We start from the raw sequence: 26,329 nt of genomic DNA on the forward strand, positions 1-26,329 counted from the left end.
GTGTGTGTGTGTTGAGTGTATTGAGTGTGTGTGTTTCACTAAATTTAAACTTAACTATGGTCATTTAGAATTGGTAGTAAATGTTCTTATTGTTGTTTGCTAATGTATTATTATTATTATGTATTAAAGTTCTTTGCTGGTGTCGCAAATTTGTTTTATTTTGCGCAAGTTTAGAAGTTTTTTTCTGCTTTTCATTTAACTTTAGGCAACTGCTTGGTGTGTGTGTGTGTGTGTGTTTATCTGTATCTGTATCTGTATTTTTGTGATTGTGTATATTGTTTCAATTTAAAAATATCATATATATTCCATTTTAGGCGCTTGCTGAACAATGTTTATAGATACGCTTTAAAAAACTTTTCATCTTATTCATTATCATTATCAATTTGTTCTTGAGTTTAAAATTGGAAGTTTTGCTTGTTATTTAATTATGACTAATTTAATTGTTTATACATTTTAGTTGTTTTTGCTTTACTTGAGATCTAGCAAAAAATAAAAATTTTCATAAAAAATACAGATCGAAACGGAAAATAAAATTTTGCAAAATTTTAACAAAAGTTTTTTGTTTCGTTTTCATATTGATGTTTGTTATATAGGAGGCATGGAGTTACAGTTAAATAATGCTTATATATATTATAGAGTTGCTATATAAGTATATATGGGATAGACCCAGTTTCGGTTTGCTATGAACTTGTTGCAGCACTCTAAGAAAAGTGTGAATAAAACTTATTAGGGAAAACTTGGGAAATTCTTTGAATAGATTTGTTTTGAGGGCTTATTGATGTAAATTAATTCTTTTGTTTTTTATTTATTTAGATTTAATTTTTGCCGTTATTAAATTCCCTATAATATTATCGCTTGTAAAATTTATAGTTTACTTAATTTTATTATTTTTCTTTTATTTGTAACTGCTTGTGATGTGTGTGTGTATGTGTGAATGTAAGTGTTAGTTGGTGTCTTACTAATTCGTTGCATCTCGATAGCAGCAATTCAGTTGTCAACTGCTGCTGTTTGTATCTCTGGAGCTGGAGCTGTAGCTTTAGCTGTATCTTTATGCTTCGCGTGTTTTTTTCATTTGTAATTTTTGTGCAATTTCTTAGCTCTACATACATTATTTGTTGTTTTTGTTTAATTGATTTCAAGTTACCTAAAATAGTTTGCAATTTAATCGGAAAGTCTTGCCAACGTGCACAGTCCAAGACATTATATAATAATGCCAATCGCTGCTGCGCTTTAATAATTTAGTTTCCTTAACTCATCAAGACTAATTTCGAATTTAATGTATTTTCGCTTTTCTTTTTGTTTTTATAATTTCAGTCAATATTTCTTCATTAAGCTTTGCTTCTGAATTACTTTATTAATTTGATTCATTCGATCAATTATTTAGAGCTTTAAATTTATGTAATTTTTAATTTTTTGTTTCGTATTTACAATTGAAGGAAATCTTGGTTTTTTATTGTTGTGCAATTTCTCCTTTTCGATTTTCTGCTTGATTCAGTTTTATACAAATAGTAGTAAAATGTTTATTACTTTGTTTATCAATTTGGTTTACGCGTTATGTATAAAAAAGTTGCTTAAGTTTTAAAATCAATACGAGCCTAACTGCACTATACTGATATAAATAGATTTATATATGTAATTATGTTTCGTTTCTGCTTTTATCAGTTTGTTATATATGCTCAATTATTGTTTCCATTTCAAGTTAAAAACGTATGTAGTTCTTGAATTTTAAAAGGGTCTTCGTTTTGTATTCATGTTGCCTTTAAAATGTTTTAGCAAAATGCTCTAATTATTTAGAATTTGTATTATGTGATTATAAAAGTTGAACGAAATATGTTTGCTAAAATGCTGCGGCAAGTCTATAGATATGCTATATAAATGTATATAATAATTATTTCTTTCAGATTTATATAGAGATAGAGAGAGAGATGTGCAAAGCAGTACCTAAACAAAGTAATTTCGTAGGGTTATAAAGCCCGATTGCTCTTCTTATATAGGATATAATTGTTTTTGCTACGCTTCTTTAGAGTTGAAAAGATAAAAAATCAAATATGCATATATATATATATAAATATATGCATATGCTGTGTTGCAGTAGCTGTAGTTATAGTTGGTTGTTGGTGTGCCTTCTAAGTTCGTTCCATGTTTTACTTTTATTTTTAACTGTAGTTGCCTGTCATTGTTGTTTTTAACTCCATGCCGAAAACGTATCCATATACCACTGTTCACCATTTGTGCCTAAAGGTTGCTGTGGTAGCGGTAAACTGCCCCAACTGCCGCCATTTCCTATTAAACCGCTCTGGTAACGTCGCTTAACATCTGCCGGATTTTGGTGACCTCCATCGAACTTACGTTTACCGACTACTGCAGTTGGTCAACAGGAATGCATATGTTGTTGATGTATATGTATGCGTTTGCGTGTATTTGTTTTTGCGTTTGGTGGGTGTGGGTGTGGAACGGATTTAAAAAGAGAAAAAAGAGAGAGTTAAAAATGGTTGTTAATACTACACAAATGGAACAGTTCTTTGCTATTGTTCGTTTTCGTGGAAAATTTGTCGTTTAAATTCTGTTCTTTGTGGGCTATAGTTGAACTGCGGGTTTTTATTTTTTTTATATTTAGTTATTTTTTATAACTTTTGTCTAGTAAGGAAATAAAAATATAATATACACAGATTTTTGCTTTTTTTATTTGGGTAGCTCATATTTTCTGCGTACAAATACACAACAAAATGTAGAAAATCTCATTAATTAGACATAAACGTCGGGGACTTGTTTTTTGTACACAAACATGACAGAGATATGGGTATGTGTGTGTGTGTTTATGTGGGCGAGTGTGATTGAATGTGCAAGTGTCTAGTGTGTGTAAGCGATTAATAAGTGTGTGTCAATGGCTTGTAATAGTGTAAGTGTGAGTGTGTGTGTGTGTGTGTGTGTAAGTGTAAGTGTAAGTGTAAGTGTAAGTGTAGTGTAAGTGTAGTGTAAGTGCGTAAGTGTGTGTGTGTGTGTGTGTAAGTGTCAGTGTGTGTGAGTGTGCGTGTTGTGTATGAGTGAGTGAGTGTGTAAAACGGGGTAGTGCACGTGTAGATAAAACATTGTACATGATATTATCGCTTAGTAAACAACATGTAATCAAATGTGTGAGGATTTGTTAAAGGAGGACGACAGTGTGTTAGTTGAGTCGTTTGGATTTTCCGATCTTCGAATGGAGCGCTGTATCTCTAACAATTCTCTGGTGTCTTGTTCGCCTGTTTCTTGTTAAAAACTAATTTGGAATTTTGTCGTATATATTGGCGTTGATTTTGGAATTAGCTTTAGATAATTCTTCGTTGTTTGAACTTCTTGAATGTTGAATTGAACTGATCTCTTTTTGGAAATGAAAATGATAGATTTAGGTGTGCGTGTTGGTTTCTCGAATAAGGAGTTCGCAAAATCAGGCTTTGTTGGTGTAGTGTGTATTATTTTTAATTAGAGCTCCTCTTTTTTTCTTTTTTTTCGGTACGAGATGACTTGGACTTGCGTGAATGCTTCTTGGATTTGTGTGATTTAATTTTGGTACTTGAGGAGCTCTGACGCTTCAGTTTCTTGCTCGGCGAACGACTTTTGTCGCTGCGCGCGGAACTGACGACCGAGGAGCTACGCTTAGTTGCCCTCCATGAAAGTCTTGAGTGCAGATCCAGCTAGAAACAGATTTTAGATGTTTTTTCTATCTTGTTTTTTACAAATTTTATTGTGTTGTGTTCGTGTTGAGTCGTATATATATTATATATATTTGTGATTGAATGAAGCCGTTCTAAGTAGAAAAAAAAAACAATAAGCTTACCAAATGTGGATGGACAATACAAAATGTTGGCGTTTATAAGTAAAGCGTGTAAAATAGTACATTTAACTAAAGATTTCTGTGTCACGCTTTTGCCTTGTCTAAAATTAAAAAATATTGGCAAAAGCGTGCTTCTGCTGCTATGTATATGTAGCCATACAACATGTAACAAATTATATTTTGCATATTTAAAAAAAGTGTTGGGTTGTGTTCATCGTTAAAACAGAATACACGAATCGATTAGTATTTGTTGTACAACAAAAGATTTATATATATATATATATTTATATATACAAGTATTTAATCAAATAAAAACGTACATGTGAGTAAATTAGGTGTGTTGTGTTATTTATATATCGGCATAAATACATATATATATTTATATAGAGGATATGGATACTAATATTGGATTTGAACTGTTGATTAGCAAAGCATGAACTTAAATTTTATTAAACATACATATATTTATACTCAAAATTTAGAAAAATATTTATTGTGCCAACGCATCAAAATTTATTCATAGATTTGTGTAACCAAAATATTAAAAAAAATTATATACACGTACGTCAAATGGATTTAAAGGATTTTATGTCGGGGAGCATTTAATAAGAGGGGAAAGGGGCGTATCTTCAACTCTCCACTGACTCTTAACAACAGTTGGTACCAGCAGTAGCAGTAGTAGTGAAACAGTGGGAGATGGGCGGGCATGACGATATTTAAATACTAATCGATTCATAAACGTTTTCACAGCATATGCTCCTTAACATACATATGCATTCATATAATTTGTTATACTGGCTTTCCATATACATGTGCGTGAGCGTTTGGCGTGTATGTGTGTGTGTGTGTTTGGATGTGTGGAGAGTGTGTGTGTCTGGATGTGTGTGTGTATGTGTGTGTACCTGCTTGCTGCTTTTGACTAAGTCGAAGCTAAGTGCATGCAAAAACTGTAGCATACATTTTAGCGCTGTTGAAATGATACAAAAGATGAAAATTTCGTGACGAAAATCCAAAAGCAGCAAGAGTTAAGCTACATTAAGAAAATATATTTATTATATATATATATTTAAATAGGACATTTAAACACATTTACAAAATGCAAAAAAAAAAATATAAATTATGAGTAAAAAACACGACATTAAGTGAACCTTGAGATGCTTCCATTGTAAGCTTGGTGGATGGTTAGAAAACCTCAAAATCATTGTGTGCGTATGTGGGTGTGTGTGTGTGTGTCTGTATTTGTATGGGTTGGGTGGTAACATTTTACTTGGCTTTACTTATTAATTTATATGGATTTGTATTGTTATGCATTTGAGATTGCTGTTGCTGTTTGATGGTGTTCGTGTTGGTGGTTGCTGCTGCTGCTGTTGCAGTTGTTGCACTTGAACGTTGTTGGTTTTGGATTTTGGATTTGATATTTTTGTTGTCTTTTGTTGTTGCTGTTTGGTTGTTTGGTTGTTGTGGTTGTTGAGCTCACCTGGTAAATTTTGTAGCGGCTTGACGTGCTGGGTGCCAGGAGCGCTGGGACGCATTGGTGCCACCCCACGGACCCCCCCGGTTGCTGCCGGCGCCCCCTGAACGGTGGCCGCCCCCCGATGAGCCGCCGCCGCCGCCTGTCCCACCGCCGCCACCGCTGCCGCCGCCTGTGGCACTGGTTGGGCCCCCAGACGACTGATGCTGCCACGTTGGCCAACGGCTCGGCCACGCGGGACTGTGATTCCATGCCCACGACCAGCTCCCTAATTATCATCATTGCAATGGCATGCATGCATGTTTGTAGTGTGTGTGAGATAGAGTGTGCATGTTCGTGTTTGCGTGTGTGTGTGTGTGTGTGTAGGTGTGTTCATTTAATTTTTTTTGTATATTTATTTATATATATATTCCAGAGCGGGGCATTCCATATGATTCCATATTCAGTTATTCCAGGTTTTTGAGCGTTGATTGATTTGTTTTTGGTTGGATTTCGAATTTTTGCAGTTTAACAGTATTTTTTTATAATATAAATTGAGTAAGATATCGTATATATATATATAGAGATATATATATAATATATATGGATCGCCAAGATATTGAATTTTGGTCATTTCAAATTATAATTAAATACATTTGGATTCATAATTTTGAAATCGAATGCAGTTGCAAATTTCGAATTTAGTTTTTAGAGAGGAAAGACGTTTGGGCAAATAATTAAATAGCAGGTTTGGGTTGATACAATTTGGTTTTTGAATCGAAAAGTTTGTCGATTTGTTTATTGGTCGTTGGTTGTTTGTTTGGTTGCATAAATTTCAGGTTTAGGTTTTGGTAGAGAATTTTTATAGGAATTTTGTATGGTTTGACGAACATATATATAATTTTTTTTTTTTTTGGTTTGCAAAGTTTTTTAAATTTTTTGTTACCGAAAAACAAATGATTTGTTTGTATATATAATAGTTTAACAACATATATAAAAAGAAAAGAAAGAAAAGAAAAATCGAAATAAACGCGTTAGATTCTTGTATTTACATACAATAATAAAAGTATGTATATTATTAATGTTTATATGAATTAAATATATATGTATATGAAAATTACGTTTTGATTGATAAGAAAAAATGCTAATATATATTTTGATATTCGTGTTTTGGTCTCTTGTGTATTGTCTGTGTACTGAGTGTTGCTCAAAGAGCAACAAATGCAAATTTTACTGCCTCTAATAATATTGGGAATATAGTATTTTTAACAACAAATCACAGCGCAAGATTTTCGGCATCTAGTAACGAAATGAGCTTATGCTCGATAAACATTTTTTGTATGGCTTTCTGTTGCTTGCGATGGACACAATATTCAAATTTTTACTTAATTTTTATAATAATATTAAACAATAAGCGTTAAATAAAGCAATGGGCATTTTCTTAAAAATAGGCTACGTATTTTTGGTTTTTCTTCTAACTAAAAGCATTAATAACTTAAATATATTTAACAAATTTGTAGAAGCACGATGATTAAAATAATAAATAATTAGCGTTGCAATTAGCATTAAATGCAATTAAGCGTAAGTAAAGCGCAGGGAGCAACAATTGTTAGTTTCCAGGGCGTAAAGCAAAGCGTAGCATAATAAATTATAAATTTGTTTCCATTGCTCAAATGTTGGCCAAAAGATATCGTAAGGGTCAGAGAGCTGTTCTGGGTGATGTGTGTGCAGTAGCTGTGGATGGTGTGGTGTGTGTGTGTGGTATGACGTGCTGCGCTGTGTTAATTGTCGTGGGTCGTATGTAGTTGGCAGCATTTAACATGCAAATTTTGACATTGTAAACGAAAATAAAAAGTTTTCGAAATTAGTTCGTTTTAAAAAAGCAATGAAGCTGAAAACAAAACAATAAAACCATCGGCCTGACAAAGCCTATTTCAGCTGTGTCAGCACAAATCATTAAACCGAATTAATATCGAATTACATCTAACTACATTACGTATTCAAACAGAAGTACAGTACAAATTTGTGTTTCTGTGTATTTGTTGCGACAACTGTAACTGCGAATCTGCGATAATGGGACAAAAAGTAACACGCACCATAATCACTGGCGAATTAGCTGAGCCACCTTGCTGGGATCTTGATGGGCGCTGGGACGCGCCCAGAGGAACGGAACCACCGCCCGAATTGTTAGACATGGCCACAGCACCGTTGCTAATGCCACCGGCAGCTCCATTGCCGCTGGCGGCATTAGGATAATCATAATAGCTATACTCGCCTTCATAAGCACGATAAACATCATCGTAGTACGAATCAGCTCCAAAGCCGGGGCGAAATTCCGAATAGCCAAAATAATCATAATCGTAGTCTAGAATTTTGCACGAGATATGGTTTTGCGGGAATAGGATTGTGGTTAAAGGTTAATAAAGGAACAATTCGAGTGTTGCGAGCGAGGTGTGTAAGCGTGTGTCCATGATACTGATGCGTGTGTTTAAATGAATGAGGGAACCTGTTTTAGCTGCGTTTGACCAATTTGTAACTCGAATTAGGCGCGTTCTAAACGCTGACGGGGGTGGAAAGTAGTGGTGGGTGTGGCAGACACATACACATACAATATAGATGTAGGTTTAAGTAGATTGATGGCTTGGGTTACTTACCGGTGATAAAACATCAAACAGTATACAGGGTGCTTAACATTCGCTACACAGAGAACACAATGGCAACGTTTAATTATGATAAACACGGCTATGAACAACGTTTAGAGGTTAAGTCTAACTATGTGTAGTGGTATTAGTAAGTTATAGTTGTCAGAGAGTACAGCATCTTGAAGATGTAGAGGAGGAGAGCCGAAGATAAAGAAAAAAAATATATGGAATGAACGTATGACAACATCAAAAAGAATCAGGCATGCAGACAATGGAAATGAATATATAGAGAGAGAGCATTAACATACAAAACTTGCAAATATGAAATATTTACGTTTAGCAGTGAAAATCAATCAGAGTTTGGTTATGTGTGTGCGCAAATTGGTTAAATCATATCTCAATTATCAATTTGTTAGTCTCAATCTAGCTGGATACTAGACTGTGGGTAGGTGCTAAGGCATTTTGTGTGAGTGTTGTGTATGTGTAATAGTAGAAGTAATAGTAATAGAAGTATTTGGGGGCACGAGCGTACAAGTTAGTGGGCATCGCGCTTTCTAACCTTAAAATAACTAACTAAAATGAGAGACGATAAAAACGATAAAAGGTGTTGAATGAAAAACCAAATATTGGCATTGGATATGATAACTTAAAGATGTAAGCTGCAGACCAATTACATGTATCTGGCTAGTATTAATTCAACAACTTTAGTTGTTAGTTCCGCTGTGGCTTAGTAGCAATTACATTTATCTAGAATTTAACTATTAAGTAAGGATTACGCTCATTTGTATTCGAATAACTACAAATCTAAATCAAATGACTTTAACATGTTTTCCCTGCGATTTTAAGATCATTTTCTGTCTTTTTTGGGAGCCACACATGTGAGCTCGACAAGTATATATACACACAGATATTCTTGATACTTGATGAGAATAATCGATTGGTTCACTTATTGGCGTATTTGCCCAACTTACCGTATTCACGGGGTATCGGTGTGCGTAGAGGCATACGCGCCCCTGGTAGGCGCATGGGTGTGATGGACATCATGCTGGGGTGTGTCGGCGACAGATTTCTGTATGGAGACAATGTTTCAAATCTTTACAAATCAACCAATTTAAAAAGGGTTGGGGTTATTAATAAGTTTTGGTTTTGTTGTCGTGTGATGGGTGGCAGTGAAGCAACAAAGTGGGATCACCCATTTGATCACAAGGCGATTGGCAATTCGCAATTGGCAATAAAAAGAAAGAAAATATAAAATTAAATAAATTAAATGAATCATAATAAGACTCGTTACAGTGAATAATGGCGACTTGAAGAGTAAAGAGTTTCCAACCAAAATCTTGAATCCAATTGTAATTAAAATTAGTGGATTTTTGAATTTTGCGCCAATTGTGTTGTGTTAGACCAGGATAATTTTGCGCTTTTATATATCGGGTCACTCGTTCAGCCGCTCTTTCAGTTCAAGCAAAAGAACGAACCGCTCTTTCAGCTTAAGCAAAAGAACGAACCGCTCTTTCAGCTTAAGCAAAAGAACGAACCGCTCTTTCAGCTTAAGCAATGAACCGCTATTTCAGCTTAAGCAAAAGAACGAACCGCTCTTTCAGCTTAAGCAAAAAGAACGAACCGCTCTTTCAGCTTAAGCAAAAAGATCGAACCGCTCTTTCAGCTTAAGCAAAAAGAACGAACCGCTCTTTCAGCTTAAGCAAACGGCTGCCAGAAGAAAAAACCATTGCTTAAACAGTTACTTACCCAACAATTCCGGGACGCGCCTGCATCATTTGCATCATGCGTCGTTCGCGTGCACGCAGAATCTCCTCCTTTTTCTTTTTGTCCGATGGTGGTTTGGCGAGGGAGACCTGTTAGTAAATAACATATATATTACCGAAATATATATATTAATGCAAGCGAAAGGTACCTCAATATTAGAGGCGCCGACCTCCTTGCCATTAAGGCCACGCATAGCTTCGACGGCGCTATCACGATCCTCAAAATGTATAAAGGCATAGTCTTTTATCTTCTTGACGCGTTCCACCTTGCCATATTGCTCGAATTGTTCCTGGGAAAGGTTTTTTTGAAGTAACTCAAATTGTAGGAGCTATAACTAACCAACCTTCAGTTTATCCTCTGTAACGTCTTGCGTTAGATTTCGCACGTAGAGTACTTTAACCTTAGACATTGTTTGTTCATCCGGCTCCTCCTGTGGATCAGCCCAGTCGACTATAATATCACATCCCCAAACCTGCAAATACAATTTCATTATATTTGGATGCACGTGCAATGGGATTTAATACTTACCTTAATTCTACCAGTGCCAAGTCTCCGTTTGGCCAATGAAGCCGCCTTGTGTGAATCGTATTCGAGAAAGCAAAAGCCGCGATTCTTTTTCTTGTCATCTGGCGAGCTATAGATGATTACCTCGTAGAGGCCAGCTACGAATTTGTACGAATTTTTTTATAAATATAAAAGAAAATGTGACAATTAGTACTATATTTTTGAATATACAATATTTATTAATTAAATGCACAACTACGAAATAGATTAGTTTCACACACACACAAATATATATAGAGAGAAATACAACAAAAAAGTATTTGTATTGACAGCATTTTTGTGTGTGTGTGTGTGTTAATGGCTGAGTGTATCTATGTATGTGTGTGTAGATGGCATTAAGTACCGCACTTTAAATTAAATTTGAATCAATAAATTAAATAAATGACAGAAATGCACAACATTTTACATGACAAGCGGCGGCTGTGCATGGTAAAATAATGCAAATTTCTGAGCTTTTCAATATTAAATTGATCGTATCGTTTACACTTGTAAAGGTGATTTTGAAAACCAATGCCAACAGATTCTTTGCTTTTTTAAATATTTTTGAAAAGTAAATGCGCTAAGCTAACCGAATTTGGTGTGTATATATTTTCGCATAGTTATACGTATATAGAAAGATAGACAGAGAGAGAGAGAGAAAGAGAGAGAAAGACAGTGTATAAGTAGTTTGAAATCAAAGACACACTTAGAGAAGACTTGTAAGAAAAACTAAAAATTCCGTTGGTTGATGTTGCTTCTGTTTTTTTTTGCTTTGTACACGTTGCAAAAATGTAAGTAAAAATGTATATATATATAAGGAGTTATTGTAGAGCACACACTGAGCTTGAGTATTTCTTTGGTAGGTAAAACAAAAACAGTAACAGGATAGTATACACTGAGAAAGACACAGATATAGTAAGAAACACGTATATATATATATATTGATTTTGAATTGAGTTTCCATCGAATTGCAGTTTGAGAGAGAAAGAGTAAAATGAGTTGGGGTGGGGGATTAACACGTTTACAGTAAGTGTTTTCTCCAGTCATTACCATAGTTGATTGGCCAGAACAGAGATCTATACGAATTGTATTTTCCTAACCAAATTGATGGAGTTTTGTGTGCGCGATAATTGTTCTGTTCTAAAACAAAAATTGTCGCATTTTTGATGCTTTCAAAAATATTCAAAAATGTTTGTTTAGCTACAGGTTTTCAATGTCAACAAATCGGGCACATTTAGTGAATTAAATCAATACAAATCATAATTAAAGTGTAACAATTATTTTTTTGTTGTATTTGCTAGATAGAAAGAGAGAGAGAAAGGGGGACAGTAGTTAAATAAGCCAACAGTTTTGCTTATTGAGAGCTTCCTTTTTAATGGGATTGTGTGTGTGGCATGATTATTCAAATTTGGAAGAATTTTTAAAAGCGAAAATTGCAAAACAAAAATCCAATTAGTACTTTGTTGCTGCTGCAGTCGTTTTCAATTCTGGCTGTCTGCAAGTATCGCCCCTAAAAAGTTGGATGCCGTACGCTTATTTACCAATTCGCTGGGGGTGGTGTTGGGTTTTATTTATTTGTATGAAAGTTTTTGGTTGGAGGGTTTTTGGTTTAGCTGATTTCATTTGTTTGGTTTTTGTTTTGTTTTGGATCACTTACGTGCATGTTTAGAAAATTCCTCAATTAATTCGTCACGATCTCTATTTTTAGGTATATTGCCGACAAATAGCCGGTGATTGTTAAATGATATCGTAACACCAATCTTTTTGCCTTTCCGAATTTCAAAATCATTTAGCTGCAATTGTTCAAAAGTTCACACAAAACAAAAGAAAATTTTGATTTGCTATGAAAAATTTGTATCCATTGGTACTGCGATTTTTGGGATTTCGATTTCTTTTTTTTTAGTTAAGGTGAAAAGTTATGGTTGTTTCGTGGGTGTTTCTGTGTATGTGTGTATTTGTGTGTAGGATGTGCGTGTTGACTTAAAAAATTTGTAAGATCTAGACTTAGGCTTAAGAATTTGTAAATTAGTTTGTTATTCGTGCCAAATAAAAAAGAATTTATAAAAGTATTTGATTAGGATTTAGCTAATTTGTTGTGATTTTACATGTATTCATTTGCCGTTGACTACCGAGAGTTGTTCATCGAATGTCATCCGTGGCTTGTTTTTGGTTGTCAAATCTTACCTTCCGGAAACATACATACAAATAATTTCGACACCAATTGCAGATGACCTTACAATCACAACATTCGAAAAGAATAAACACCTATTATTCCTAGGTTATACAACTAAAAACCAGTTACGAAAAGAATATGCAATGCATAATTTTTGAATAATTTTTTAAACATTTTTTCATTTTGCATTTTGGTTTTCGTACGCAAAGTTAATGACTGGAGATAATATTTAGTACATAAGTATATCGTTATTAAAGCGTATGGCAAACGGGTTGTATGGGCGAGTCTGTGACTGGTTGTGGTGGTTGTATGAGAGTGTGTGAGCTGGATTGGTGCACCCATTATGTTTATTCTGTTGAGGGTGCATTTGAAAAGAGTCTCGAACGCTTTTCAATTCATTGAAGTTGTACTGCATGTTGGTGATGGAATGGTAGGTGGTTGGATGGCAATGGATATATGGTTGGATGTGATGACAAAATAATACAAATTAAATTAATCAAACGATAATAACCTGTGAGTAGTTCCTAACCTAAGCTAAATGCCTGCCTATTCAATTAGCCAATTAAGTTGTTTGAGCCAATTGGATTTTTGTTTTAACAATTTAAAGCCGATTTGTTTTGTAGAGCTTTATAAAAAGGCGCTTGGGAAAGAAAGAAAGCGACCTTTCGTAAAGGTACATAGTTGAAAATTTTAAATAGCTGTTTTAATTTCGTTTCAATTTACCTGTAAGTTTACCAAATTCCTCTAAAATTTCATCTTTGCCTTTTGACTTGGGTATATTGCCTACGAAAAGGCGCAGATTCGGTACGCTTATATTTATTTTCAGACACTTGCCGGGTTTTATTTCGTGATTATCGAGCTAAATTGTGGGGGGAAGGTAAAACGATTTTTAATACCAATTCAATGTTAATTATAATAAATAAAAATGTAAATCATAATTCAATAACTGAGTAATAATTTTGTTCAAGAACTCAAAATGGAGTACGGGTCAGGTTGAGGTTGGGTCGGAGCTTTTCAAATTAAACAACAGAAGTATTTAATGTATAATAATAATTTTGCATTACCAATTTTGAAATATTTCGAAGAGGTTTTCGATTTCGTCGCGGCATTTTGAAATATAGTAAAATTATTAGTAAGTGAAAAGTTTGTTAGTTTTAGTTTCGTTATATAAGGAAAGCTCAGCAGAACTCTGGGTTGTTAGTAAAGAAGGACATGCTCGGCTTGTGTTCTGTTTTTAATAAAACCAGACAATGAAAACGTACCCCTACGAAGTTGAGAGTCAAATCATTATATATATATAAGCTACGGTTCATATGCTTGAGCTACAAATTCACTTATGGTTAAGAAAAATTCAAAAAGAATAAGGGAAATTCAAATTAAAGTTGGGGGAACAGGTTTAACAAATTGCAGTTTTCAATTCAGGTATGTATCGCAGAGAGAACTCTTTTCAAATTTTGCGAATTTTCTTTTTCGTTATCTAGTGCTGCTAAGTAGTAGTAAAATTATATTTATATTTGTATAATCTATATAAAAAGGACATGCATACATAACAAATTACAGATATTTAGAATAGGCAGAGCATAAAAGAGCGTTAGCGATTAAGATGAAGGCAGGACTATAGACAGTAGCGATTAAAGTAGCAACAATAAAGATTCTTCGTTTAAGTTTGTTTTGTCTCAAAGCGCCGAATCGGGATAATTCAGGTTGTTGTTGGAATTTCAATCGTTCGAATTTGTGCTTAGAACTAAAAGTTTTCAATTGTAGAATTTGGGTCAAGCGGCAGTGTTGAGGGCCAAAACGATTCGTATTTACCTACTATACAGAAATTTTGATAAATATATTTATATATATAGAGATATGTATATTGTTTTAAACACAAAGCGCTTTATGGACGGACGGTGTTCTTGCTGTGTTGGGTCGAAGGGGTGGGGAGACATTTGGGTGTATTGATAGATTCAAGGTTGGATTAAATACCTGTCGCACAGCATTAACGGCCGCTTCGCGATTTGTGAATGTGACAAATGCGTAACCACGATTTGTGCCAGTCATGGGGTCCATCATTAGTCTAAGGTCCCAAATGGTTCCGCAGTTTTCGAATAGCGGTATTAGCTCATCCTCAAACATATCCTTGGGAATTTTACCACAGAAAACCTCGCAGCCATTGCCGGGCACATTCCCCTCCCAGTTGGGTGGCGGCCCGCCGTATTTGCGTTGTCCTGCATAGCCGTTATTAGAATTGCAATTGACGTATGATTATGTCCAACCCACCTGTGGTCACGTCCAATGTGTAACCGGTGCGTTCCAGAATCTTTTTGATCTTCTCCTCATCCGGACCCTTTACCTGTATGGTGCTGGCGGTCGCGGGCACACCCTGTTGACTGGCGCGACTCTTTTGACGATAAGTTTTCATAACCCCACACAAGTAAGCAGACTTATTTGACACATGTTCCAGATTTGACTCAAGGAACTGACTAAGCACATTCAAGGCACCATCAACAGGAAACTCCTTGAGCGCGTCCAGTGCGCGCTCGTCCAGCTCGGCGTGAGCAAGTTTGCCGGTTTTGTAGATTTCATCCAGTTTGCCGGCGACCTAATCGTAACGCAAACAACGAACGGCGCATCAGAAATAGAAATAGCTAGAATTTTTCCATAATTTGAAAGTACCTTTTTGTCCAGACCATATTCCAGTAGTTTGGGATAGTCCTCAGTACGTTCGCCATCGCCACGGTCATCGGCTTTCTGGTTAATGTCGTCCAATAGTTCGCCATTGCCTTCCGCCATTTCTGCAAGTAAAAATATATTTTTACATTAGCGTGCTTTAAATGCGAGCGGTGGTTGCGCGTTGCCATCGAACTAGGTCGCGAGCAAATACGAACGAAATTCGCACGCATCGCACGCGAGAGCCAGTATTTGCAAAAAAGTTCATTGACTTCAAACAAACGCACGTTGCGAGCGATCTTCGTAGTGGGAGAGCGTCGCGCACGCACAATTTAGTGCGTGCACGACAAGAGCTAATCGGGCAACGAGAGGGAGAAGTTCGCGATGCGTGTCAAAAGCGAAAAGTAAACAATAGAATAAAAAAAAGAGGCGCGTTCGCAAATTGTGCGTGTGCGCGGTCTGACAGAATCCCAATTGCGGGACTCACGAACTGACCGCTGGCCGGCAAAGTCGTGCATGACGTAGTCGGAGACGGTGACGGTGACGATGACAGTTCCCGTTCCCCTTGTGTGCGCGTGTGTGAGTGTGTGTGTGTGTGCGACAATCAGCTGTGTGTCATTAGGACGGTGGCCCGATAACTGGTTAGTGTTTGTAAAGCTTGTTTTGCATCAAATGGGAATTTAGATGTATATCAATTACATTTATATTTATATGGCCTCATATCGCAATGTGCAATGCAAATGTTAGCAGCTGCAACTGGGACAGTCATAAGGCGAACTTGATGCCCGTTGCTAAGTGACACGCACACACGCACAGACACTAATACAATTTAGTTGTCAGGTCTACTTTGTGCGGAATATTATCAGCACTGAATATATATATATTTATATATTTGTGTGTTTGAACGATTGCTCAAACAAAACCAAAATACAAAAGCCGCAAACACAAAAAGAAAGAACTATGGAACGCGAATATTGCGTAACGTTGTGCAAAAAAAAAAAAAAAAAAAACCAACAACAAAGTGATCGGAACGCGAGAGAGCGAGAGTGAAATGGAGAGCGTGGGTCGTAGTGACGAATGGGGGAGTGTATGCGATCCAGACGCGATCATGTGTGTGTGTGTGTGTACGACTGACTCGCTTATAATTCGCATTTGCTTATTGCAAAAATATTTTCAGCGCTGCTTTTTGTTTGTTGCTCCGCTCGCCAAAGCTCTCACCCAGTTAAGCTCTCTTCTGGCTATTGCTATTTCGTTTTATTGCTGTTTTTTGCTATCTTTCTTTGGCATGACATTGAAAAAAATTGTGTTTGTCGTTGCCGTTTGTTGTTATTTTCGTTGTCGTTACTCACTTGCGGCCCGAGTTGGGGGCTTAATCTCGTAGTTTTTGTTCGTAGCGGCAGTAGCAGCGGCAGCAGCAGCAGCAGCTGCGGTTCCGTTGCCATTGCCGTTGGATTTACGACCGCCTAAGATGACGCTGGTGCCAGCGGCAACGCGCTGGGTAACATTCACCAACATCGTGGAAAGACAATTGCCAACAAAAACAATACAAAAAAATTCCAGACGGTTTGTAATTTACTTAATGAAATTAAACTTTTTGAAGCTTTTCAGAAAGGAATTTAGTTTTTTTCACTTGAAAATTCCGAAATGTTTGGCCCACGTCTAATTTTTCAGAACTGGGAAAAAAACTGATTTGATAGCCTGACTAACAACTGTCAACTCATGCAAAGCCTACTCCAGAAGTATTAAGGCACGTGTCAATATCGATAGGTTTCTCTAAAAATAAAACGCTGACAACTCTACACTGACAACTACCGCAGCGAGGAGAAGTACGTAAAGTACGTATATTCAATGGGCAAATTTAATAAGCAACGGGGCAGATGGTGTTTGCGAAAGGCGTTAAAATCAGGACTGAGCTACTGTGAGTAAAGACTAAGACACATACATAATTAATGGATCCGCTGAAGCTTCATATATCAAACAGTGCTGCCCATGTTATGGACCTTTCGACAAACACAACTCTGGAAAAAATAAAACTAAATGGGACACATTGCCTTTTTCGAACAGTAGTTTCTCTTTATGACAAGAAACAGGGCAGAGTGGAATAATATCTATGTGGATAGCAATGCATATGGGGTTACGATAACTACATCTTTTTTGCCGCATTACTGTAGGCCTTTGCCGTAACGTGTTGTGGCATTCATCACGGTATTCATGGCGCAACACTCGTGCTAACCCTTAAGCACAGCACTTGGACGACCTCTGCACATTCAATTTGCAAATTTGCAAATTTTTTCCACTTTTTTGTCCTTTCTCTCATCATTTTTAATGCATGTTTGCTGTGGCAACGGCCGTGTTTGCAGTTACATTGCGAGTTCCGCCCTCAGTTGTTGGGGCTTCACAAATGCATAAAAATATATGTACATGAAAAAGCAGGAATTTGCATGGCTCGTTGTTTTCTGCAGCCGCATGGTAACTACCTCAATAAATTTTACGTTGACGCCGGGATACGTAAACAACGGGCCCAACAAGCCTCACTTGTGTTAGTTGTGCCCCTATTGCCACGCAATGCGCTATTTTTTGCACCCCTAACAGCGGCAGAGGGCAGACCACTGGGCTCTGGGCCAAGAGATTACGCCTGGTGTAAGGTTAGTAAATCAACGATATGACAAATGCCTGGCGCGTCCAATTTAATGCAGCTTTCAATAACAGACAAAAGAAAATCAAAATTGCTGATAAAGCGAAATAAATCGCTTTTCGCATCGCTCGCAAAGCGGGCGACAGCACTAGACATTACGCCGCCGTCGTCGTCTGCAACTGGAATTACAATGCAATGCAGTTGTATGCCAGACAGGGTGACCCGTGGGCAAGCGGTAAGGGTTTGAGGTCTGCTGCGCTCCAGCTGCTGCCTTTTTGAGGGTTGCTTGTTTTTGCTCCAAGCAAATCTCCAATGACATGAGCTTAAGGCAGCCAACATTTGACTATTCGGTGTTGCAAGTGAGTTTGTTTTATTTAAATTTAAAGCTAGTATTTAGTAGAAGAGACAGGAAGTGTTAGCCTTTTTGCTGCGTTTTGAGCCAGTGTCATTAAGGCTTAAGTTCGGCCGTGCATAAAAGTTTGTTTTCAAGAAGCTGCACAAGGGCGCAGTGTGGTGCGCGAAGTAAATGGTCAGCCGGGGGCTTAGTGGCCATTTAAATATTATTGCCATGAACGACGACAACAATAGAGGCAGTCCGGCCATCGGAAGTGACTGTAGACGAGGCATGTGGCGAGGGGGGAAGAGGTGGCTAGATTATTGATTTTGTGCAAATGCGTATGGAGCTGGCAACTCCCTTGAAGCACAACCCTTTGGCTCACACCAGGAAAATGCCGGCCAGATAAGCCAGTCAGACCGAGTGCCATAAGCCGATTTAAGGCACGAAAATAGCTGCAAGTAGTTTCGACTGTAGACATGCCGTTGTTCTATGCGCAACATGGCCAGACCTGGGGCGGGAGCCAAGCAGAACTGTGGCAAATGTTTGCTGTAATTTATGACCGAAGGGTTGCAGTACGAGAAACAGTAAAGGCGGCGGTGACTGGGGGCGGGACAAGGTGCTGCTTCAGGCTCGGTCGATATGGCCGCATAAGTTTCAGAAATTAATGCCAGTGCGACAAACTGCAAGGTAAATTAGAAAGGGGAGAAGAAAGTAAACAAGAGAATGGAATCTTGTAGTTTATGGTAAATAAAGCACGCAAAATGCATTTGCCATTAAGCAAATTTGATGTCTAAGGAAGCCAGACAGGCAGACAAGGATAAATGCGGAAGTCTTAGAAATGCAACAAACATGGAAATAAGTGGATTGAGCTGAGGTTTATGCTTGGATTGTGCTTTGGTATTTCGTGAAAAGAACATTGCAATTTATTACTAAAGAAAATCGCATAGAGAGGCCCATCTCTTTCACTATTCTCTTTTAAGCGAGCTCCGAGAGGACATAAAACCTGTCCACATTTATCATAGTAGCAGTTGGCAGCCTGACATTTCCCGCAGGACTTGAGCTTGCCAAAAATCGTAATCTTCACAATCTTTGCTTGTTTTCAGCCGCACGTTGAGCCAAATACAAACAGTTCCCAGGATTTGGCTATTTCTGTTGCCAAGAAACCAATAAGTCGCCTTCGTTCGGCCACTTGCTGCAAAACATTTTGGCAGCCGTTAGACTTTCAATATTTGATGCACAAACACACACACACACACACAATACTGTGGCCGAAAAGCCCAGGACATGCTCGACGAGCATCAACAAATGCAAGGACGAAAAGAGGCATTTTTAGTCACGTGGTACCGCGCCCTGACCAGGCACTAAAAAAATTCGCTGCAATGCGGCTGACTGAATGCTGGGCACGACACGAATTCGATGGAGAAAGGGAAGGGTTAGGCGAGGGGAGGCACAACAGTTGCATGCAATGAACATTGTCTGCGATGTCGTCCGAAATGTGGAACTGTGTGCGCGTAGTTTTTTGTACTTATGGAGTGAAAGGCTGGATAAAAACGACAACGTGCTGGCGAGTACATAAAGGCGCCGACACGTATACCCCAAAAGATCGCAGCAATAGGAAAAAACGTTCTAAAAACAGGGAATCTAACAGTCGTGATTAGTTAGGTGAAACAACAAGCGAATTGAAAGAGAAAAAGCTATTCAGCTTGCGCATCGCGCAGCCAACAATCTCCCTACCTCCCTCCTCCTGGCCCTCTGTCAGCAAGGAACCGGCCAAGTTGTTCATGCCTCCAACAACGGGGGCATAGTTTGCCTTTCATGGCGAATTAGAAAAGTGCCGGCTGCAGGCGCCGCTCAATTCCAGCTACGATGGCACAACGAGGAGGCGCTAGCTACTTGACTCGGGTGTATCTAGCGTTTTTATTTAGCATATTTTATTTGCGAAATTAGGCTGAATGCTCTTGCCAGGCCGCCCGCTGTGCACAGAGAGTTGCTAGCAGAGAACGAGGACATGGCGCTTGCAATTGTGGAAGCCAGCGCCTGGCACAAAGCACAACCCGCTGATTGCATGGCGGTTGTTACAGTGTCATGAAATGTTTCCAGCCTCGTTGCATAAATTGTGCCGTGCGAGGAAATTACAGACCAGAAGCAGAAGCAGAAGCTTATACATTATATAAAAATATTCATTATATATAATTTACAATTCGCAATTGGTACTTTAAAGCTTTCAGAAATTGGCTTAAGCCAATCAGATAAAATAGCGAATCAACAATTCTTGATTTATGTCGAGCCCTATCTGCTGAGCTTTTGCCTTTTGTCTTTTGCTTTTGGGCTTAACTGTCAAACTTTCAAAAGAAAAGCAACATTACAAGCTAAATGAAAAGTCGAATGCAAGCACAAATGGAAAAAACAAACACAAGGAAGGCGAAATGTACGGCCTGGCAAAAATGAAAACGTGTTTTCCGGCAACGAGCTTGCCGTGCCCACCGGCTCGAACAGCAAACAACTAACAGCGCCCCTTTAACCGAACCCACTGTGCCTTAAGACTTATGCATCATGCAACACCAACTGCAGAGAGGCTCCGCGAACTCCCTGCGGCACCAGCGATTGGGGGAGAAGAACGCAAAGTAAAAACGGAGAAAACATGGCGAAGCGCCAAATTATCCACACATGACGACAACAACGACAACGAAAACGGGGATGTGGCGGTTGGCGAGGACAACGACGCCGTCGAGGAGGATGAGGATGAGGATGAGGATGAGGCAAGCCAAGGCAGTTGGGAAAGAAACGGAAACAAGACAAGAACTGCAAATAATTGCAGCTGTACCTCTCTATATTTCTGTACCTCACTCGCTCGGTCAGTTGCTCTCTCTCTCTTTCTCTTCCTCTCTACGAGAGAGTGCGCGTATTGCACTCGCAAGCTTTCGTCGTCTGACAATGCATCAGAGCTTTTGGCGCTCAATGCCCTCTCACTCTTTGCACGGCCCATGCCCCTCATTGCATGCAACGCGCCGGCCGGTTTTCGCTTACTTTTCACATACATTTATTCTCTCTCTCTGTGTGCGTGTGTGCGTCTGTATTTACTTGTCTATGTAGCTGTGAATTGTGGTTTGTGTGGACGCCATTTGGCTGACACGTGGCTGACGTGGAGCTCAGCAAAAGGGCACATGGAATTGCAATGCAAAAACAAAATTGGCAAAGGAGTGAAAAATCAACTAGCTTTCGACAGTCTACGGCAACAAACAGAGACCGAGCCAAAGACCAAAAATCAGGAAAGGAAAGCAAAACCGACGCAAACCGGTTTCGCACTCAAACAACAACAACAACAACAACACAGCGATGCGGAGCAACTTTGTCTGGACTTTTCTTTATTTTAAGTTCACTTTTAATGATTTGTGTTTGCGGCGGCGGCAACGGCGGGCGATGCAAGAGCAAAAATTAAAATGGTGGACACAGCAGCATGGGACAGAGACGTCAGCAGCGCTGCCAGCGATGGCGCAGCGGCTTTTAATGCGATTGTGACGATGTTAAATGCATTGCCCACACACGCACACAGAGAGACACAAATGCTCAGACAAGCGAAGCGTCGCGCAGACATAAAAAAATTGTAGCCCCGTCAAAGCTGCATGTTTGTGTGCGAGAGTGTGTGTGTGTGTGTGTGTGTTTATGTGAGTGTGTGTGTCAGTGCTTGGGGCCGCTTTTGTTATGGCGACGCCTGTGATTGTGTTTGTTGCAGTGTTGAACAACGCAGTCGATGGGGCGTTGTTGTTTTTGTTGTTGCTGCTGCTGCTGCTGCTGCTGCTATTGCTGCTGCTGCTGCTGCTGTGTCGTCAAGCTCTGCTTCTAGTTTCTATTTTCTGCCTTTGCCTTTTTGCATATGAGTGAAACACCTGAACACGCACACATGCGCACATACATACATTTAAATTGATTTCGTTTCATTTCACGCCACACATGTCAGCTGTTTGGCTTTAAATATATCTCCTCACACACGCACACACACTGTCTAATGTTTGCACTTAATTGCACACACACATACACACAAACATTTCAGATTTGGGGTCTCAAGAAATGCCGTCGCTGACTGCTTGTCGCGCCGTGTGCTTTTTACTCATACATACGCACAAACATTCACAACACTGGCACTTGATATGGATACGTAGTTGTTGCTGTTGGCCTTTCTTCGCACATGTGTGTGTGTGAGTGTGCAATTTGCAGCGGCAAACTTATTTCTTTTACCTTTTAATTTATTTTGCACTAAGATTCACAAAAATTCACTTTGTATGCACTTTTAAACTAGATTTCGTTGTTTTTTATTTATTGTAGATATTTATAGCTAGCTCCTTTGCATTTTAAACATTTATAAAATAATTTGTATATTATTTAGTATTTTATTTATTTATTTTATTTTAGTTATTTATGAGATCACAGTGGCCGTGCCGTTCCGTTCCGTTAGCATTCCGCGTGCCGCGCGCGCTCTGCCTACATAACTTAGCGCACCTAGTAAGCGTGTGTGCGAGTGTGTATGCCTGTGTGTGCTTGCGAATTCTCCAACGAGCATCAAACGAAAATACATACATGCATGTATATACAATATATATACGCATATAAATTGAACGCTTTGTTCTATTTTGATTTCGGTTTGGCACTGTACAACACACAAGTGAACTTCTATTGCTAATTTCCGATTATTTATTGTAGTTGTAATTTGCGTTTGGCAGCCACCGCGTTGTAATAATGGCGGACGCAACGTCTACGTCACCGGTTCTTGGTTCGGTTCTTCGCACACGTCTGACGTTCGCTGGCTGCTACTGCTGCTCAGTTGGTCTTCACGTCGTCACTTGCGTCGCACAACAAAACCCACAAACAACTCTGGGGAGTCGCAGCCGCAAGTCGTAACGAAAGCTGCAGCGACGACGACGTCGACGGCGACGACTGCGACGACGACGGCTACAAAAATGCACACAGTCAAATGTGTCGGCTACAGACAGCGACGCATGCACACACAGATACAATGCACACACACACACATACATCGACGACGACGACGACAACGACGACGGACAGAGGCAGGCAAAAAGTTTTGCAAAGCGTGCAAAAAATAGAGAGAAGACGAGAGCGAGCGCGTGAGAGAGTATTTCGAAGTGCGCGCTGACGCTGCCAGCGCTACTGAGAGAATAAGCAGCGCGAGTGGCAGCAAAATTTGCACACCAAAGCGTAAGGCGAAAAAACATGCACACAGATACACGCATACACGCACAAATGCTCTCTGTCGCTCCGGTGCTGCACAGAAGATCGCTTGTGTGTCTTGAAATGCAAAAATGTGAACAAAAAAAACTCGGCTGTCGGCGAGTAAACTCTTGTCGCGTGTGGAACGCAAGTTTGCTTGAGTTTGTGTGCGTGTGGAACGCAGCGCTATCTTTAAATATAAAAATAAAAAGCGAAGAGCAAAAGCATAAAATAACTGCAGAACAAATACGTAAATAAAAGCGAAATCTGCTAAGAAATATGCTACGCACACCAAAAAGGATGAAAATGCTAAAACTAAACGATAAACAGCACAGCGTCGACGTTCCACATGCCATCCACACGCACACGCACACAAAATATGCGCGTCTATGCAAAAAAAAAGCACACATACAGAAACAAGACCTACTGCCTAAACATTCCTTCGAAGGGGTTAAATGAGCGCACTACTCAGCTAAATAACAACCATAGGAAGTAAAGTCTTAAATTTTCGTGTTATTTTGCAATGGAACCAAATTGCACACAGCTGCATATGTATGTGCGTTAGTAAATGTGTGCCCACAAGCGTACAAATATTGAGAGATTGGCCAAGCGAACGACTGGCCGAACCCTGCGCCCACGCTTATCTGGTGGGCCCGTCGTCGACATTGACGTCGACGTCGACGTCGCTGTTGTTGCCATCGTTGCCGCCATGCGGCATTTTGGTCATGAACTTGTGGGTTTTGGGAGCGCGTCTCGTTGGGCTTCCTTCACGTTGCTGCGCTGCTGCTGCTCCCCAACCAATTCATCTCCCCCTTGACGGGGTCAGTTTTTGTTTGTCCAATCCCCTCTCTCTCTGCCGTTGCCCTTCTCGCGTTACCCATAGTATTCAATGCCATTTCTGGTGGGCGTGAGTTTTTTCGCTTTGCGCTGCGTTTGCACGTGATTTTTAGCGCTTCGTTGTTTTTTTTAATCGCAATATGCAGTTTAATTTATTTGAGCTCTCGGAAAGGCTCTCAAGTTACCTACATATTATTTGGGAATTTGAAACCATGGGAACCCCACAAAATACTGAAATAACGTTTAGACAGTAACCTAAGCTTTTAAAATTCGGCAATATTCTTAGAATCTAATAATAAACAACGGATCTTTGTAAATTTACCGTTATTTGAATAGCAATATATCGGAAAAAGCGACGGCAAAAGAATCAGGTAAATGCAAATTATTTAGGAGAAATGAACACAAGACAAAGCCTCTGAAATTTGAAAGCTATCGCTCCGGTATATAATGCGTTCTATATTTCGGATTTAGATTAAAATATTTTACTATAAGCGTTTATTTTAATCTCACTGCAGTTGCCAATAGTTTATTTATAAAAGTGCAATCTTTTTTTATTAGAATATTAAAGATTTGTTGCTTTCTCAATTCAATCTCTCGATTCTAATATTAATTAGAATGCTGATAACGTGCGGCAGCAACGCTAGTCCCATGATTTGAATTTTAGCTTTAGCCACGTATCCAAAGTTAGATCTAGTATTGACTTACTCAAGCGAATTGTAGCTGTAGCCGCGTAGCTGCTTTAGTGATGTGTATCCAACTGAGTAGAGTATCCAATTGTCTGCAGCAGGTGTAGATATTTAATCCGAGTTCTAATGTATATTATGTTACTATATTTTGCACTAAAACACAAACTACACACTTTATGTTTCCTTTCAAGTGTCTTCCAAGTTATTTTCTATTATAGAATATTTTTTATATTTGCACGAGCAAGAAAACAAAACAGAAACGCAACGAGCCGCAGAAAAAGTCGTTTTTAATTTCCCCCCGTGCCGATTGCTTGGGGTTCGCCGAGTTGCAGATGCTGAGTGACCGGCGTACAGTAGAGCGAATGATGTTTGATGATCAGTCAGTCAGTCTCTCACTCACTCTGTGTCCGTCTCTCTCGCGCTCTTTTTTCCCTGTCTTTCACTTTTAGCCACGTAAAATGCAGCCAGCGTCAATTGCAATCAGCGTTGCATTCGCCAACAAACTGATCTCGTTGTCGCCGCTCAGTGGCTCTGGTTCTGCCGCTGCTTTTCTCTGGGGGCTGCGGCGCAGGAAGTGCACGAAGCGTCGCTCCGAGAGCTGGCCGAACAAGTTACGAACACAAGACACACTCCGTTCGGTTAGCGATGCGCCGGCTGCTATTGCTGCTGCAGCTATGCACAATCTCTCTCCCTGTCTCGCGCGCAGCAATGCGCTCGGTTGGGCGTTTACCTCGTGTGGAGCTTTCGACAATTTGCGATCGCCAATTGTTCGTTCTCTAGTTTCAGCGCGGCTTCAAAGCTTTAGCTGCACTTTTCTTGACGGTGTGTGTATTTACGTAAGTATGCGTGTGTGTCTTGTGTTTGGTAATTTCATCAATTATCTCAAGTTACGTAAATGCTGTTGTGGTGAGCTTTGATTAAAGCTTGCGAGTTGCAGTTGCAGTTGTCTTTGTAGCTTTAAGGTTTCTCGAGGCACGTTTTGCAGTAAATGATTGCTATTTAATTATTTTCAATTTTGATTTTGTTTTCCTGCGTTTCCTTCATTCATTTCCTTTTGTGGCAATTTTAAAATTTGCTGCCTCCGATTTCAAATGCAGTCGATTCAATATTTTGGGTTTTCACTTGGTCTTACTTCGCACTAAAATATATGTACTTTCAACTGAATGCAGTCTCAACTTTCTGTTTTTCACATAAGTGTTTATTGATGTTAATCTGCGTGATATATTTCAGGTTGTGTTTGTTTCACTTGTTAGCAATTTATAAATTTTATATTTTATTTTAATGCACTTCCAAACATGGCGCTGCATTTTTATGCGCTTTGCGTGCCCATAGGAGACGTTTAGACTTGTGTGTATCCGTGAGATACTTTCTTAAAATTACAATTTTTATGCATAGACTGCGTAGCTATTATTAATATAATTGTTATTTGATACTTTTATTATTTTCTATTATTTGTATTATTATTATTATTATTATTATTAATATTATTATTGGTAAGTAGAAGCGTATTCAGCTTGTGTTCCACGTAAAACACTTACTAATTTATTTACCGTTTTATATCGTT

The 26,329-nt window shown here is 38.8% G+C and overlaps 1 protein-coding gene across 14 annotated transcripts in view; it reads right to left on the minus strand.

Moving 5' to 3' along the window:
* Nucleotides 1-1,133: 1,133 nt before the first annotated feature.
* Nucleotides 1,134-26,329, minus strand: part of LOC115482730 (heterogeneous nuclear ribonucleoprotein R-like) — a 31,340-nt gene continuing 6,144 nt past the window's right edge. Inside the window, exons 1-13 of one of the 14 annotated variants that reach the window (XM_030226034.1) lie at nucleotides 16,394-16,639; nucleotides 15,051-15,169; nucleotides 14,655-14,976; nucleotides 14,361-14,602; nucleotides 13,110-13,245; nucleotides 10,199-10,332; nucleotides 10,014-10,142; nucleotides 9,819-9,959; nucleotides 9,653-9,759; nucleotides 8,878-8,975; nucleotides 7,361-7,629; nucleotides 5,292-5,553; nucleotides 1,134-2,361 (exon numbers count right to left, since the gene is read on the minus strand). In XM_030226034.1, coding sequence (XP_030081894.1) covers nucleotides 2,186-2,361; nucleotides 5,292-5,553; nucleotides 7,361-7,629; nucleotides 8,878-8,975; nucleotides 9,653-9,759; nucleotides 9,819-9,959; nucleotides 10,014-10,142; nucleotides 10,199-10,332; nucleotides 13,110-13,245; nucleotides 14,361-14,602; nucleotides 14,655-14,976; nucleotides 15,051-15,169; nucleotides 16,394-16,559 — 2,301 coding nt within the window. In that variant the 5' untranslated portion in view covers nucleotides 16,560-16,639 and the 3' untranslated portion in view covers nucleotides 1,134-2,185. Of the gene's footprint in view, nucleotides 2,362-3,026; nucleotides 3,675-5,291; nucleotides 5,554-7,360; nucleotides 7,630-8,877; nucleotides 9,000-9,652; nucleotides 9,760-9,818; nucleotides 9,960-10,013; nucleotides 10,143-10,198; nucleotides 10,333-11,870; nucleotides 12,007-13,109; nucleotides 13,246-14,360; nucleotides 14,603-14,654; nucleotides 14,977-15,050; nucleotides 15,170-16,393; nucleotides 16,701-24,784; nucleotides 24,882-26,329 lie in introns of those variants that run through there. The other 13 variants (XM_030226028.1, XM_030226021.1, XM_030226024.1 and 10 more) reach the window with 13 other exon arrangements.

Source organism: Drosophila hydei, unplaced genomic scaffold (assembly GCF_003285905.1).
Source record: "Drosophila hydei strain 15085-1641.00,03,60 unplaced genomic scaffold, DhydRS2 tig00000042-arrow-arrow-pilon, whole genome shotgun sequence".
In the NCBI taxonomy this organism is placed as follows: Eukaryota; Metazoa; Arthropoda; class Insecta; order Diptera; family Drosophilidae; genus Drosophila; species Drosophila hydei.